This window comes from Schistocerca piceifrons, chromosome 11 (assembly GCF_021461385.2).
Source record: "Schistocerca piceifrons isolate TAMUIC-IGC-003096 chromosome 11, iqSchPice1.1, whole genome shotgun sequence".
NCBI classification, from domain to species: domain Eukaryota; kingdom Metazoa; phylum Arthropoda; class Insecta; order Orthoptera; family Acrididae; genus Schistocerca; species Schistocerca piceifrons.
The window spans coordinates 141,653,743-141,667,404 of NC_060148.1; the positions used below are offsets into that span (position 1 = coordinate 141,653,743).

General features: G+C 38.1%; 1 protein-coding gene across 8 annotated transcripts in view; it reads right to left on the minus strand.

Annotated features, from left to right (window-relative positions):
- Positions 1–9,110: 9,110 nt before the first annotated feature.
- LOC124719897 (zinc finger protein 665-like) overlaps positions 9,111–13,662 on the minus strand; it is a 69,196-nt gene continuing 64,644 nt past the window's right edge. For 6 of the 8 annotated variants that reach the window (XM_047245080.1, XM_047245078.1, XM_047245077.1 and 3 more), the window contains one exon: positions 9,111–12,736. In XM_047245080.1, the coding sequence (XP_047101036.1) occupies positions 10,900–12,736 (1,837 nt within the window). In that variant the 3' untranslated portion in view covers positions 9,111–10,899. The remainder of the gene's footprint in view (positions 12,737–13,662) is intronic. The other 2 variants (XM_047245083.1, XM_047245082.1) reach the window with 2 other exon arrangements.

Genomic DNA, 13,662 nt, shown 5'->3' on the forward strand with positions numbered 1-13,662 from the left:
GATCACGTCAGTTAAGCATAATCTATTATTGATTGTATTAATATCCGTTTGTATTTTGGTCTATTGTGAAATTCGAACATTCACGAGTGTCACAATGAACGCCTACTGTTACTGTTAATTCTAGGCTTAAACTCAATTTTGCTCTAATAAGAATGTTGAGAAGAGTAGGCCTATCCTTTTGAAAACAATCTTTCTCTAATTGCACTGTATAATTACTTGAGAAATACTTTACTTGTGAGAAATTTCCGTCGCTTACAAAACTATATTTTCGCAAGTTACCAGTAAGAGTGTTTTTGGATAACTTATTTCGTAGAAAATCAATGTTTGTTATTCACACTTACTGCTAAAGAGTAGATCACCCCAAATTTCACCGTATATCGACGCAAAGAAAAGCGCATTTTTGAGAATTTTCAGAAGCTGCTTGTCCTGTACATAATCTAACTTGTTGTAAATCAAAGTTTGTGATTTAGGTACTGTAGCAGACACAAAATTTTCCATTAAAGAACGTACATATTACCTACATTTTTCATAAATTAACTTCATTTTCAAATTTACAAGTAGCTATAACTAACCTTAAAAAGTTTACTCTCGTCTTAATAGAATTATCGCTTTCTATATTTGCTTCAGTTCTTACGGGAATTAGTACCTTTTTAGCTCAATGGACATAAAAGACAACAAGCAAGCTTAATTTGAAGTTATTTGTTCACTTTCCTGCAACACATTGCGCCAGCCAAAATTAAGCCCCGGATTGAATGCAATTCTCAAAAATGGGTTGAGCTGGTTGACTTTTGTAGGCAGCTGGAAATCGCCTTCACTACTGTCAAAGGACTGTCAGCTGCTGCAAATCAATATGGTGAAGAGTTCCCGAGAGTCATGTACCTGTGGTACCAGTATCAATGGTGACTCAAGTACTGTCCTCTCCTGTGGACCCTGTCTCCTCTGAAGAGAGTACGGAATCTCTCATTACTCGTGCACTAGACTGTAACTGGCGTTTCAGTGGTAGATCCAGGCGTCCTCCACAGTGTCAACAGGGACCATGGAGGCTTAGGGTGCTGTACTGATACCCTAAATATCAATTTCTAGGTGCTGTCATTCACTGAAATTGAAACTGAAACTAAGCCAGTGGGACTCACTTCACCTGTTTTTGGGAAACCTGTTTCGTCACGTGTCCGTAGGAGGTAAACGCAAAAAGGCAGACGTGTATTAACTGTTGGCGGTTCAGTTGTACAGGGAATGATTGTTCCCCTTACGGAAATGGCAGCAAGGGACAGGAAAGGGCATGAGATGCACCCTGTGTGTATATCTGGAGGCCTCATTCAACATCTTGAAGAGGCTATTCCAACAGCCATTGAGGTAATGAGGTGCAAGCAACTGCAGATAGTTGCACATGTTGGAATAAATGAAGCCTGTTATCTGGGCTCTGAGGTCATACTGTGATCATTCCAGCAACTGATAAGGCTGAGAAGACCAGCCTTATGTACAGTTTCAGCAGACCTCACAATTTGCAGCATTGTCTCCAGAACTGATTGTGGATCATTGGTTCTGCACTGAGTGGAAGCACTGAACCAGATACTTCGAAAGTTCTGTGACGAGCTAGACTGCTACTTCCTGGACTTGCGCCATTTTGTTGAGAACTGTGGGGTGCCTCTAGATTGGTCAGGTGTGCACTACACATCAGAGGCTGCTGTCCAGGTAGCTGATTGTATGTGGGAGCAAACAAAAGTTTTTTTAGACTAGGCGACGTACTATGCAATCCTGGGAACAAGAGTTGCAGTAAATCCAGAAGTAGTATCAGTGTAAGATCGAAACAAATGCCTCCCACAGGTGAGAGTATTAAAATCCTAGTTGTTAACTGCTGAAGCATTCGCAACAAAGTGCCAGAATTCAAAGCACTCGTGAAAAACAATTAAGCCTCCCTAATACTGAAAGCCATTTGAAACCTGAAATTGATAGCGATGAGGTTTTTGGGGAAAATTTAAGTGCACATCTGAAGGATAGGCTAATGGGAAATGTAAGTAATGTATTTGTCACAGTACACAAAAACTGAAATCCACTGAGATAGAAACTAAAGCTGGATGAGAGACTGATTGGGCAAGACTCTGTATCAGTGGTGGACATGAAATGGTAATTGGATTCTCTACTGCCTTCCAAACTCATCTCCTGATGTAACCAGAAACTTCAGAGACATTCTGTGGACTTGAAGTACTCAAAGTAGGTGTCTATGATGCAGTTTGATGTTACAGCAACGGAAATAATGGCAGAACTGAAGTGATGAATAGAGCTGGTATAGATCCTGGTGTGTTTAAAACAAAAGCTTTTTACACCATCGACGACAGCTTGGTCAAGAAAGCTAATGGATCAATGTCTGACCTGCAAATATGGGCCAGGGAAATGTAGAGAGAGAAAAGGAATCTGGAGGATGTATGAGTATGGACGATTTTAAAACTGAGGTAAGCTTATTACATGTAGAAGTACGAGCAGAAAATTTTTGAACCTCATTTTCTCTGTTTTAGGCTTCTCACGTTATTATAACCATTCAAATTTCTGGCAAAATAATATTTATGAATATTTTATATTATTTTTCCGTTAAAACACAGCTCCTTTTTTACACATGCAAGATTTTAGATTTTTACATTAATAAATATGGCTGTAATGATTTTTTAAATAAATGTTTACATTTTCCATTATATCTCCCCTTAAGGTACAGTAATTATTTTAGAGCCCATGTCTCCTATGCAGTTTTTCTTGTTATGAGATATATACTACTGCCTCTCAAAATATGGAATACTAGTTTCTAAAACACTGTACACATTTGTTTCTCAATTCGTCCCCTTTACTGTATTTTCTTCTTTCATTTCATTCTCTTGTGGACTAACAACTGGCTAATAAATTTTCTAATTTCTACCATTTTTAAACATATTGAATTTTTGCACAGTATCAGTATACTCATGGTAAATGTATTGGCACTTTGTACTTCTAATTAATTTTGATTTGCACAGTTAAAATAATTATTGCTTACCACATTTTTCCTCAGTATCAACACAGCCTTTTTATTTGTGTTATTATTACTACAGTATTTCTGAAGACTCCTTCCATTACGATTGTCCAAGTGTTTCCAGTATTTTCTTTTTCTGAGCATGTCACTTCAACAGTTCTGCCAGATATGGAATATGACAACAACTACCCTGGGTCACCTAATGGTCAGCAAACTTTTCTTATAGATAGAGTTATTTTTTTAATTTCGTTACTGTAATACAAAGCAACCTCAGATCTAAACAAATTCTGCTGCCCTGTAATTTTATGTCCCTAACAATATCCCTTCACCTACACTCTGGCCTATTCAAAAGGGTGAAATGTTAAGAATGTACAACTCGGTGTGCTAGTCCAAACAAGGATCCATAGATATTAATAATTTTTGTATTTTCTTTTTTAGTTACAGTTCTACCTTCTGTGCTCAATCATAGCTCGGTGCATATGCTAGTACAGTGGAGTTGATTTAGTCTGATATGCTTGTGATTCTTTTTTCATTTACTTGTGCTAAAGCAGACATGGTTTGTGCCATCTACAACAGCCTCACTTGTGTTTTATCTCTGTCACAGAGCAGGCAACCCATCCCTGTTGCTATCGAGACTGGCAACTTCATCTTTCCTGGAGGGCCCAATATAAACTAGCACTGCAATAACTGCCGACTTCTCTGACTATATTCATGACTCTTAATTGGCCCTCAAACAATCACGCAACTATCAACTCTATCTTGTCCACAATCCACCTGGTGTTCTGCACTGAAGCAGCTCATATATTCCCAAAAATGATGCTGATACAGTTTCATGCTAGGATTTCATTCGTTTCTCTTTCTGTTTAAGCACAACTCTTAGCTGCTACTATCAATCATCCTTATAGTGTTAGCTAAATTTTCATACACTGAGAACTAATATTTTCCACCAAATCCTTACTTTCCTTGTTCTTGTCAGAAGGAATATCGGACTGTGTTTCTATTAAGTAGGTTGTGCATCTTCGTACCTGCAAAATGATGAGAGTTAATGCTATGATTGTGGCATTCCATCTAGTTAACCATAAAAAGGATGCAGCGCTGGGTTTATTTCGTTGCTAATATCACTGTACCAAAAGCCATCATGTCATGTTTCCTCCACTAACATATGAATAATCTCCTTTTCTCTGGACATTAAAAACAAATGATACAGTTTTTCTTACTGTTACTTTTATTACATTACTTATTTATTTATTTGTCATTTCAAAAGTACCGAAATGTCAAAAATATATATGAGTGTTGACATAATTTTACACAAAAGAGGGCAAAAACTTTGACACTTCAAGTGCATTTGGTGTATCTCTCATAAGGTCTTGTATGGTGCAGGTGGTTGGTGATGAGGAACACAGCAGATTGGTCTTGCATCTCATTGTGTTTGACCATAATCTATTGAGAGACCTCCATATTGACCACTTCTCCGAATATCCAGGAGGAAGTTCTTCCTTTGGAGCGATCCATTCTCCCAAATACCAACGTTTCTCCCGCCATCGCGAGATCGTTGCCACATATGGATTCTCGATGAGAGCCTCAGTAGTTGTCAAGAAGCTCTTCCTTGATATCTGCCTCATATAGTGGATGGGCGTTCTTCGTTGTGGCCTTACTTTTCTCATATCTCGCAGCTACCTAACGTCTCATTTCAGGAGGATCTTTGCCAGCGAGGCAATGGAGTTTGTCCACAGGAATAGGTCTTAAGCAACCCGTGATAATCTGGTAAGACTCATTTAGAGCCTCATCTACGTTCCTGGCATGAGTGGACTTGTACCACGCTGAACATGCATATTCAGCAGTGGAACAACGTAGAGCAGGCGCGCCTGAGCTCACAGTGCATGGATTAGCACACATGATGTATGTGTCAATTGTCGCACTGTTTTATTTCTGGCTGCCACTTTCTCTTTGGTGTTTAGGCAATGCTTTTTATATGTTAGCGCGCGATCCAGTGTTTCTACAAGATATTTGGGAGTAGGATTATGTTCGAGTGCGATCCCTCCCCAGGATATATTTAAGGATCTATTTGCCTGTTTATTCTTGAGGTGGAAAGCGCAGATATGAGTCTTGGCAGGATTAGGTATCAAGTAATTCCCATAATAGTAAACAGTGAATTCTTCCAAAGATTTTGATGGCGTATCTTCTGCAGTCTCAAAACAGTCAGCCTGAGTAGTGATAGTGCAGTCATCAGCATAAATAAAGCTTCGAGCTCCTTCAGGGATAGGTTGATCGTTGGTATAGATGTTGAATAATAGCAGTGCAAGCACATCGCCTTGTGGCAGCCCATTTTCTCAGTTCTCCACCTACTTTTCTTACCCGAAAATTCCACAAAAAAATCTGGAATTCTGGGGAAGGTTTCTAATATTGTACATGCATGTGAAGTCTTTAGTTTTGTCATAAACTTTATTCAGAAGGAGCCGATGGATGCTCGCATCACAAGCTGTGGATAGATGGATAAATACAGCACCTGTAATGTGCCATTTCTCATATCCATCTTCGATATGTTGTGTTAAGTTTAATATCAGATGTGTAGCTCTCCCCTTGTCTGAAAGTTGCATGCTGTGGTATTAGAAGAGGCTCCGCCTTTCTAATCATTCTCTGAAGACTGAGCCTCTCCAGTATTTTGTAGAGGTCACAGAGTAAAGAGACTGGTCTATAATTTTTGGGTTCTTTCCTATACTTTCCTTGTTTCAGTGTGGCAATTACTCTTGATTTTCGTCATAATTTAGGGCTCTTGCACTCTCGAATACAGTTGCCCATAAATTGCAGTACCCAAAGCATTTTAGCGGAACCAAAATTCTTGATTTGTTCAGCTCTAATGTCATCCAGTCCTGCTGCTTTTCCCTATTTACATTTATTCAGGGCTGAATTCAATTCTTCAACAGAGAAATAAGGAGATAAGATGCTATTCTCTTGGTCTGTTTGCCTAAATAATTGTTTCCTCTCTATATTTCTGGATTTAGTTGATCTGCCATTAATGGGGAGTTGTTGAGCAATTTGGTCTGGTTTAATATTAAAATATATGTTGACCTGAGTGTTATCATTGCTCAGGCGATATAATAGCCTCCAGGCCTTTTGACTACTTTTACTCATGTCACAGTCTGCCATTAATTGAATCCATTCTTCTCTGTTTGCCTCAGATATTGAAGAGAGGACATTCTGTACATGAATTGATGTGGCTTCACTAAAAGGATCTTCAAACTTTCTGTAGTACTCCTAAAGAAGAGTGGTCGTTTCAGGTGTTATACCCTCGATATAGTTCATTCTGCATCCCCTTAGAATTGATGCTCAGGAGGAGGCATTAACGATGTTAACAAAATTTTTATATTGATCTATCAGAGGAGCTATAGTTACATTTTTCTCATGTAATAACTTTGACAATTTCTGCCAATCAGCCGTTTTGAAGTTGTACCTTCAGGTTAAAGTGATTTCTTGAGGGATTACTTGTGGGAGAACTTGACACATAATAGGTCGATGTGTATTCGGTATGGGCTTACAGACGGATTTAGTGCAGGTATGAAAAATACTTTCACTAACAAAAAGCTGATATGGATTACAGCCTGTGTGCACTGAAGAAAGAGGTAGTTTGCTGTCATGAAGGAGTGAGAGATGGAAAGTTTCATCCCACAGGAGGACAGCCTCACCATTTTGATCCTCTTGAGTGTACCCCCCAAACATGGCTGTGAATGTTGAAATCACATACCACAATAGAAGCTTTCCCTGTAATAACATGTTCAGGTGGGGTGAAGGAAAAATCTGTTGCTGGAGCTTTATACGCTGATGTGACTATACTGTTACTCAACAATAATAATTTCAATATTATTATCATCTGACTGATGAACACTACAGACAAAGGTCAGGTCTTATAAGGATAGCACTGCCATACTGTGCATGTTGTGTTTCAGCAACCAGTTTTATTCCAGGAACTGAAGGAAGTCTCTGCTGGGTGTATGTGTGTATTTCTTGAATACACAAAATATCACAGTGCTTAGTGTGGCACGTCTTGCAAGAGTTGTTGCTTGCAGGGAGGTATTCCGTCAATATTCATGGATATTATAGTCAACACTGGCCCAAAAACGACCACTGATTTAATGTCTCTAATACTTCTGATGTGAAAGGATCAGTCTACTCATAATTATTCGTAGTCATGCAAATACTTAAGAAATGTCCCATAACATGCTTTATGGCAATATTTGTTGAAAATCAACTAACCTGAGTATAACTGAATAGAGTTAACTAATGCAACCACCACAGGTGGATACTGGTGTATCTCAATCTGTTCATTATGGGACAATGTATGAATTACATATATCTATCTCATGTGCCCTGCACTGTAACCTAAGATATGAAACTATGTCGATGTGCAACTGCATAGCTACAACTTGTACAAATTTATGGGTATAAATGTTTGAGAGAGTTACACCTGTAGTCGCATGTGGCACACTAGTTAACTTCCCCTTAGTAAACGTAGCCACATTAAACTTGAACAATAAAAAATTTTAATGGCACAAATAACTACACACACAAATCCAAATAAGTAGCATGAATCTGCAAACTATTTCCACAATTATATATTTTAGTGAAAAGTAGCTTTTTTTTTAAGGTTATATGAAAGCTGTGTCATCTTCCAACAACATCCATTCACTCACGTAATTTCAAACAAAAAGTACTCTAACTCTTCTTATAACAATATTTAGAATCATACTTTCTTGATTTATGATTCATTTTGGCCTGAAGTGAACACTAACATTAGTCTTTTGACAGATGTCTAACGGTGTAGGTTTTGAAAAGAACCATTTTGGACAGGAGTGGAAGGTAACAATTATCGTATCAAATGATTTTCTGTAGAACTTTTTGGTTGGCCAATGCCACCCATATTAGCTTTAAGTGAATGGTAATACAATGGCGTGTGACTAGGGCCTCCCATTGGGTAGACCGCTCACCTGGTGCAAGTCTTTCGATTTGATGTCACTTCAGCGACTTGCGTGTCGATGGGGATGAAATGATGATGATTAGGACAACACAACACCCAGTCCCTGAGTGGAGAAAATCTCTGACCCAGCCGGGAATCGAACACGGGGCCTTAGGATTGACAGTCTGTTGCACTGACCACTCAGCTACCGGGGGCAGAGCAATGGTGATAATGTGAAGATAGTCCTTAGAGTCTCTATGGCATTTACCAGATATATTTCAGCACAAAACGTCTAAAAGTGGTCAGGAACATCATATGATGATGGCAGTAATAACCAGTTACTAATAATGACATTTGTTTTGGTGAGTCATATACCGCATTATAACAATTAATGGCACTTTGTCAAAATACAGTACTATTGTCAATATCTCTCATTCCCTTTGTCATTTGAAATCCGATTGTAACATATCACTGTGGGTTACTTTACTTAATTTCTGTACAGAATCTTCAGAATCAACACAAGCTTATTTTCAGTGATGAGACATTAAAATAGGGCAGTTTCGAGTCAGGATTTAAGCTTCATGAGAGCAGCAGTATTGTAAGTTTGTGAATTCAGAGCTCTGTTCTTACTTGAATAATAATAGTAACGATTTTTGTCTCTGCAAGCGTTACTGAGAGAACAAAATATTATCTGTTATGATTAAAGTAAACCATCCACAAAGAGCGCAGTACCAACAGGAACTGTAGTAGAAATATGTAACTAAGTAGCTGGACAGAATAGTGTAACAACATTACTATAAGGAGAATGACAATTTAAAATCCATGCAATTTCATTCCAAGTCACAACCAAAATATCTCATGAAGTGTGTGAAGACTGGGAGCCCTCAATATTTAAAATCCACTGCAATATTACAGCCCAGATAGCAGCACACTATTATGTTGCAGGAATGATCATGACAGATACATTCTCATTTCGGTAAAAAGCCACACAGCTTAAAGTGTTGCAAAACTCAAAAATGCCTATCACTTAAAAACAACTGTCTCAAGTTATTAAAAGTATGACAAAACTTAATAAACGAACTACCTTACACCAATAAGAAATCGGTGAGAAATCGGAAACAATGACCAAAAATATACATTATGAAATATAAGACAAAGCATTAGTAAACATTTCTGAAAACCTCACATTTACTCAGAGAAATTATGGAAAATATACACTATGAAATCATGTTTAAAGCAGATAAAAAGACAACTAAAAATCAAATTGAAACAAAGCAATTAGAAAGAAAGTACATGTGATAAATTAACTTCTTACAATAAAAATCATGCATTTGGATTAAATTCATAACCTAGAAATCACACTGAGCTCTTTCAACTGTCCTTGTGTTTCTACAAACAATCAGAATTATAATCTGACACTACATGATGACAGTTTTGCCACTGATGTTTGTACAGTAGTTACATGGTATTTAAAAACAGACAAATAATTAAAAGATTTGATGCATAAAATTAATGTACAGAGCTTTGTAATACAAAAATTTTTCACAATAAATACGGCACTTGAACTGACAATAGTGTATTGACATAAAATTTAACAAAGCAGAAAAATTGAATTACTACACAATTTACCAAAAGGCCTTTTTTGTGAAGATACACTGTTAATCCAAATCACTGAATCCACTTCCGTAGGAGGAGTGTTTGCTACCCAGCATCATTGTGGCTATGTCACGTAGTAATGAAACTATACAACCAGAAATGAGTGGTTATCATTCTAGTGACAGTTTGTTAAAAAAATGGCATAAATAACTTTGCCAAAGAGCAGATGGTTTTGCCTGGTGCCTGGGTAAGTGCATCTCAGAAGCAGCGAATGTGGTTGGCTGTGCAGATGCTTCCACCATCAGCCTCTATGGAACATTGTTGAAAGATGGTGAAACCACAAGTTGACAAAGGTTGTCGGATGCCCATCCATTATCTAGAACAAGCAAATCAGAACCTAGCTGCTCTGTAAAATGGGATAGATGCTCCTTTGGTACTGATGATATTTATTGTTACAGAATTACACAAGCGGCTGATTTGGTATTTCCTATGGTGATGGCTCAGAGGCAATGTTTGCTTCTATATTTTTCACATGGCGGAATAGGTGTTTCATAGTCACGTGACGATTTTGCGCAGCTATCTTCCGATGGAAGGAAGCAAGAAGGGTCGCGCTAGTGTGTTTTTCGTGGGTGTTCGATGTAGCATGGCATTGAAGTAAGTTATGTTTTTCTTGTGCAAGATCTCTAAAGATTAATCCTGTAGGCATATCAACGAGTAGGTGATTTTTGATGTTGGCTCAAATGGCTCTGAGCACTATGGGACTTAACTGCTGTGGTTATCAGTCCCCAAGAACTACTTAAACCTAACTAACCTAAGGACATCACACACATCCATGCCAGAGGCAAATTCGAAATTGCGACCGTAGCGGTCCCGCAGTTCCAGACTGTAGCGCCTAGAACCAGACTGTAGCGCCTGATGTTGGTGCACTGGTAATAGTGGAAGACAGATTTTGGGTAGCCTGAACAATTAAAGCATGGAGCATTTGCAACAAAAAATCAGAATTGTGTGCTTCATATGTTGTATGTTGTATTTTGTATGTAACTTCTTTGAATGTGAAGCTGCGGAAATGGATTTGTCATATTTTTTGTGACCTCTCTGTAGCACATGCGAACAATTTTCATAAAACACGTGTGGTCTTCTATCAACATGTGTAGGTCTACAGACCTCAACAATACTTTGAGTGATCTCTATGTAGTGTGTATTAATTTGTGTTTCCTGTGACTGCCCCAATGAGTGAAAGATTTTCCACAAATACTACATTTGTAGGGTCTCTTTCCACTGTGTATTAACTTGTGGGTCTTGAGATTACTCAATACATTAAATAATTTACCACAAGTATCACATTTGTGGGGTCATCTCATGTGTGTATTAAAACGTCGCTGTTGAGATAGCCCGACCGCGTAGACGATTTTCCACACACATCGCATTTGTGTGGTCTCTTTGCTGTGTGTATTAACAGGTGAGTCTTGAGACTGACCAACTGAGTAAATGATTTTCCACAGGCATTGCAACTGTGTGGTCTCCGTCCAGTGTGAATTAATACATGGGTCTTGAGATTTCCCGACTGAGCAAATGATTTTCCACAGACATCGCATTTGTGTGGTCTCTGTCCAGTGTGTACTAATTCATGTGTCTTGAGACTACCCCAATGAATAAAAGATTTTCCACAAATACTACATTTGTAGGGTCTCTTTCCACTGTGTATTATCTTCTGGGCCTTGCGATTACTCAATGCATTAAATAATTTACCACAAGTATCACATTTGTGGTGTCTGTGTCCAGTGTGTATTAATTCATGTTTCTTTAGACTGCTCGACTGAGTAAATGATTTCCCACAGACATTGCAACTATGTGGTCTCCGTCCAGTGTGAATTAATTCATGGGTCTTGAGATGTCCCGACTGAGTAAATGATTTTCCACAGACATCGCATTTGTGTGGTCTCTGTCCAGTGTGTATTAATTCGTGTTTCTTGAGATTGCACCTTTCAGTAAACGATTTTGCACACACATCGCATTTGTGTTGTCTCTTGTGTTGTCTCTTTCCTGTGTGTATTACATTGTGGTTCTTGAGCCGGCCCGACTGAGTAAATGATTTTCCACAGACATCGCACTTGTATGGTCTCTGTCCAGTGTGTATTAATTCGTGTTGCTTGAGATTGCACCTTTCAGTAAACGATTTTGCACACACATCGCATTTGTGTGGTCTCTTTCCTGTGTGTCTTAAAATATGGGACTTGAGACTGCTCGAGTGAGTAAATGATTTTCCACAGACACCGCATTTGTGTGGTCTCTGTCCAGTGTGTATTATTTCATGTTTCTTGAGATAGCTCATTACAGCAAACGATTTTCCACAAACATTGCATTTGTGTGGTCTCTGTCCAGTGTGTATTATTTCATGTTTCTTGAGATAGCTCATTACAGCAAACGATTTTCCACAAACATTGCATTCGTGGGGTCTCTCTCCAGTGTGTATTAGGCGATGTTTCTTAAGATTGCCTAACAGAGTAAACATTTTACCACAAACATCACATTTGTGATGTCCCTTTGCGCTTAGCACAGTTTGGACATGAGCATGGTCGCTTGTACATGAAATTCCACAGTCATTACATCTTTCGAGTTTCTCTTCAGCTTGTTTCACAGTATGTGTGTTACATATGTCATTAAAGGATTTTTTGAAGGTTTTCCTGGGTACCTTGTATGAAGGGGGCTCTGCAGTCTGTTCCACAATTCCTTCTTGTACACAGTCGAAGGAGATATTGTTTTCATGATCATCACTGCATTCAAGTTTCTCACTGTTGGTAGCAGATAATGCTTGGTCACCCTCCATCATTCTCAAATGTTCTTTCAAGCAGTCATCAGAGGGCAATACCTCACCACATGACTTACACACAAATGCAGGTGCCTGCACATCGTCAATGTGGATGAAGATATGCATTATGAGTCTGTATTTTGAAGGGAAGCTCTGTAGGCAGAAACTACAGTTAAACTTATGGAATTCCTTTCCCCTGATGCTACAACTTAATCTTGTGCCACATAAGCCGTCTTCTTGTGAAGTCTGTATTTTGGTATAGTTGTGAGACACACTGAAATCTGTTGACTTCTCTGCATACATCTCCAGCTTGTCATTGACTACTCCTTGATGTAATGTTTCTTGATATGAAATGTCACAGCTGTCACCAGCACTTTGAATGAACCTGAGGAAGGAGGAAAGAGGTGTGAAATGTTGATTTACACAATACAAAACAATATTTCACCATCCACAAAATCGGGGCCTATAAACCAAAAGATAAAAATGTATGGCCACCACAGATAACTTATTCAGTAAATGTAAGTGATTTAAAATTGTCATGACATTCTACCAGAATGATAGAATTTTCCTAATATGAAACATTTTTATACAGCAAATGATCACAGGAAATTCAATAACAACCAGTCTCATTCAGTGCTAACTAAATTCCCATATTTTCTAATAGATTCTATTATTAAAAGTCTTGCAGTATTTTTAAAATACTGTTTTACAATCTTTTACACCAAATTATTACATTTATTAGAAATAATATCCTCTAGCTTTTGACATAAAAATATCCACCAAAAGATAAAGGGAAACAAAAAAAAGAGTAATCTATGATTTTAAAATAAAAACCAATCACTCTTTCCATGTGGATTTTTCTTTGATTTGGAGGACTCTTTAGGCTTTCGGTAGAAATTCTTAAAACCACCAATGATCAATTTATTTCTGAAACCAATAAAGCATGGCATTTTATTTTACTCCAAATTGATCACCAACTACCACCAACATCACATTTCCTATTGGCTAGGTGCTATGGCCATCAACCTTGTGACCAACACCTGTACATGTACTGTATAAGAAATAATGTCAGGTCAATAAATGAAGGAACACATACATAGATTTCCAGACTGATGAACAAATGTGAATGACACACACAAATTATTCCAACATTACATGTGTATTGTTAGCAGCACAGATTACGTGTAGCCCTTTCTAATTGACATACTGTCTGGCAGTACAGCCTCCAATTAGAAATTATCTTTACAACAACTCAATATCTGGTCCCCTGGAGTTCCAAAACATCCTTGACAGAATCAAACGAATGTATCA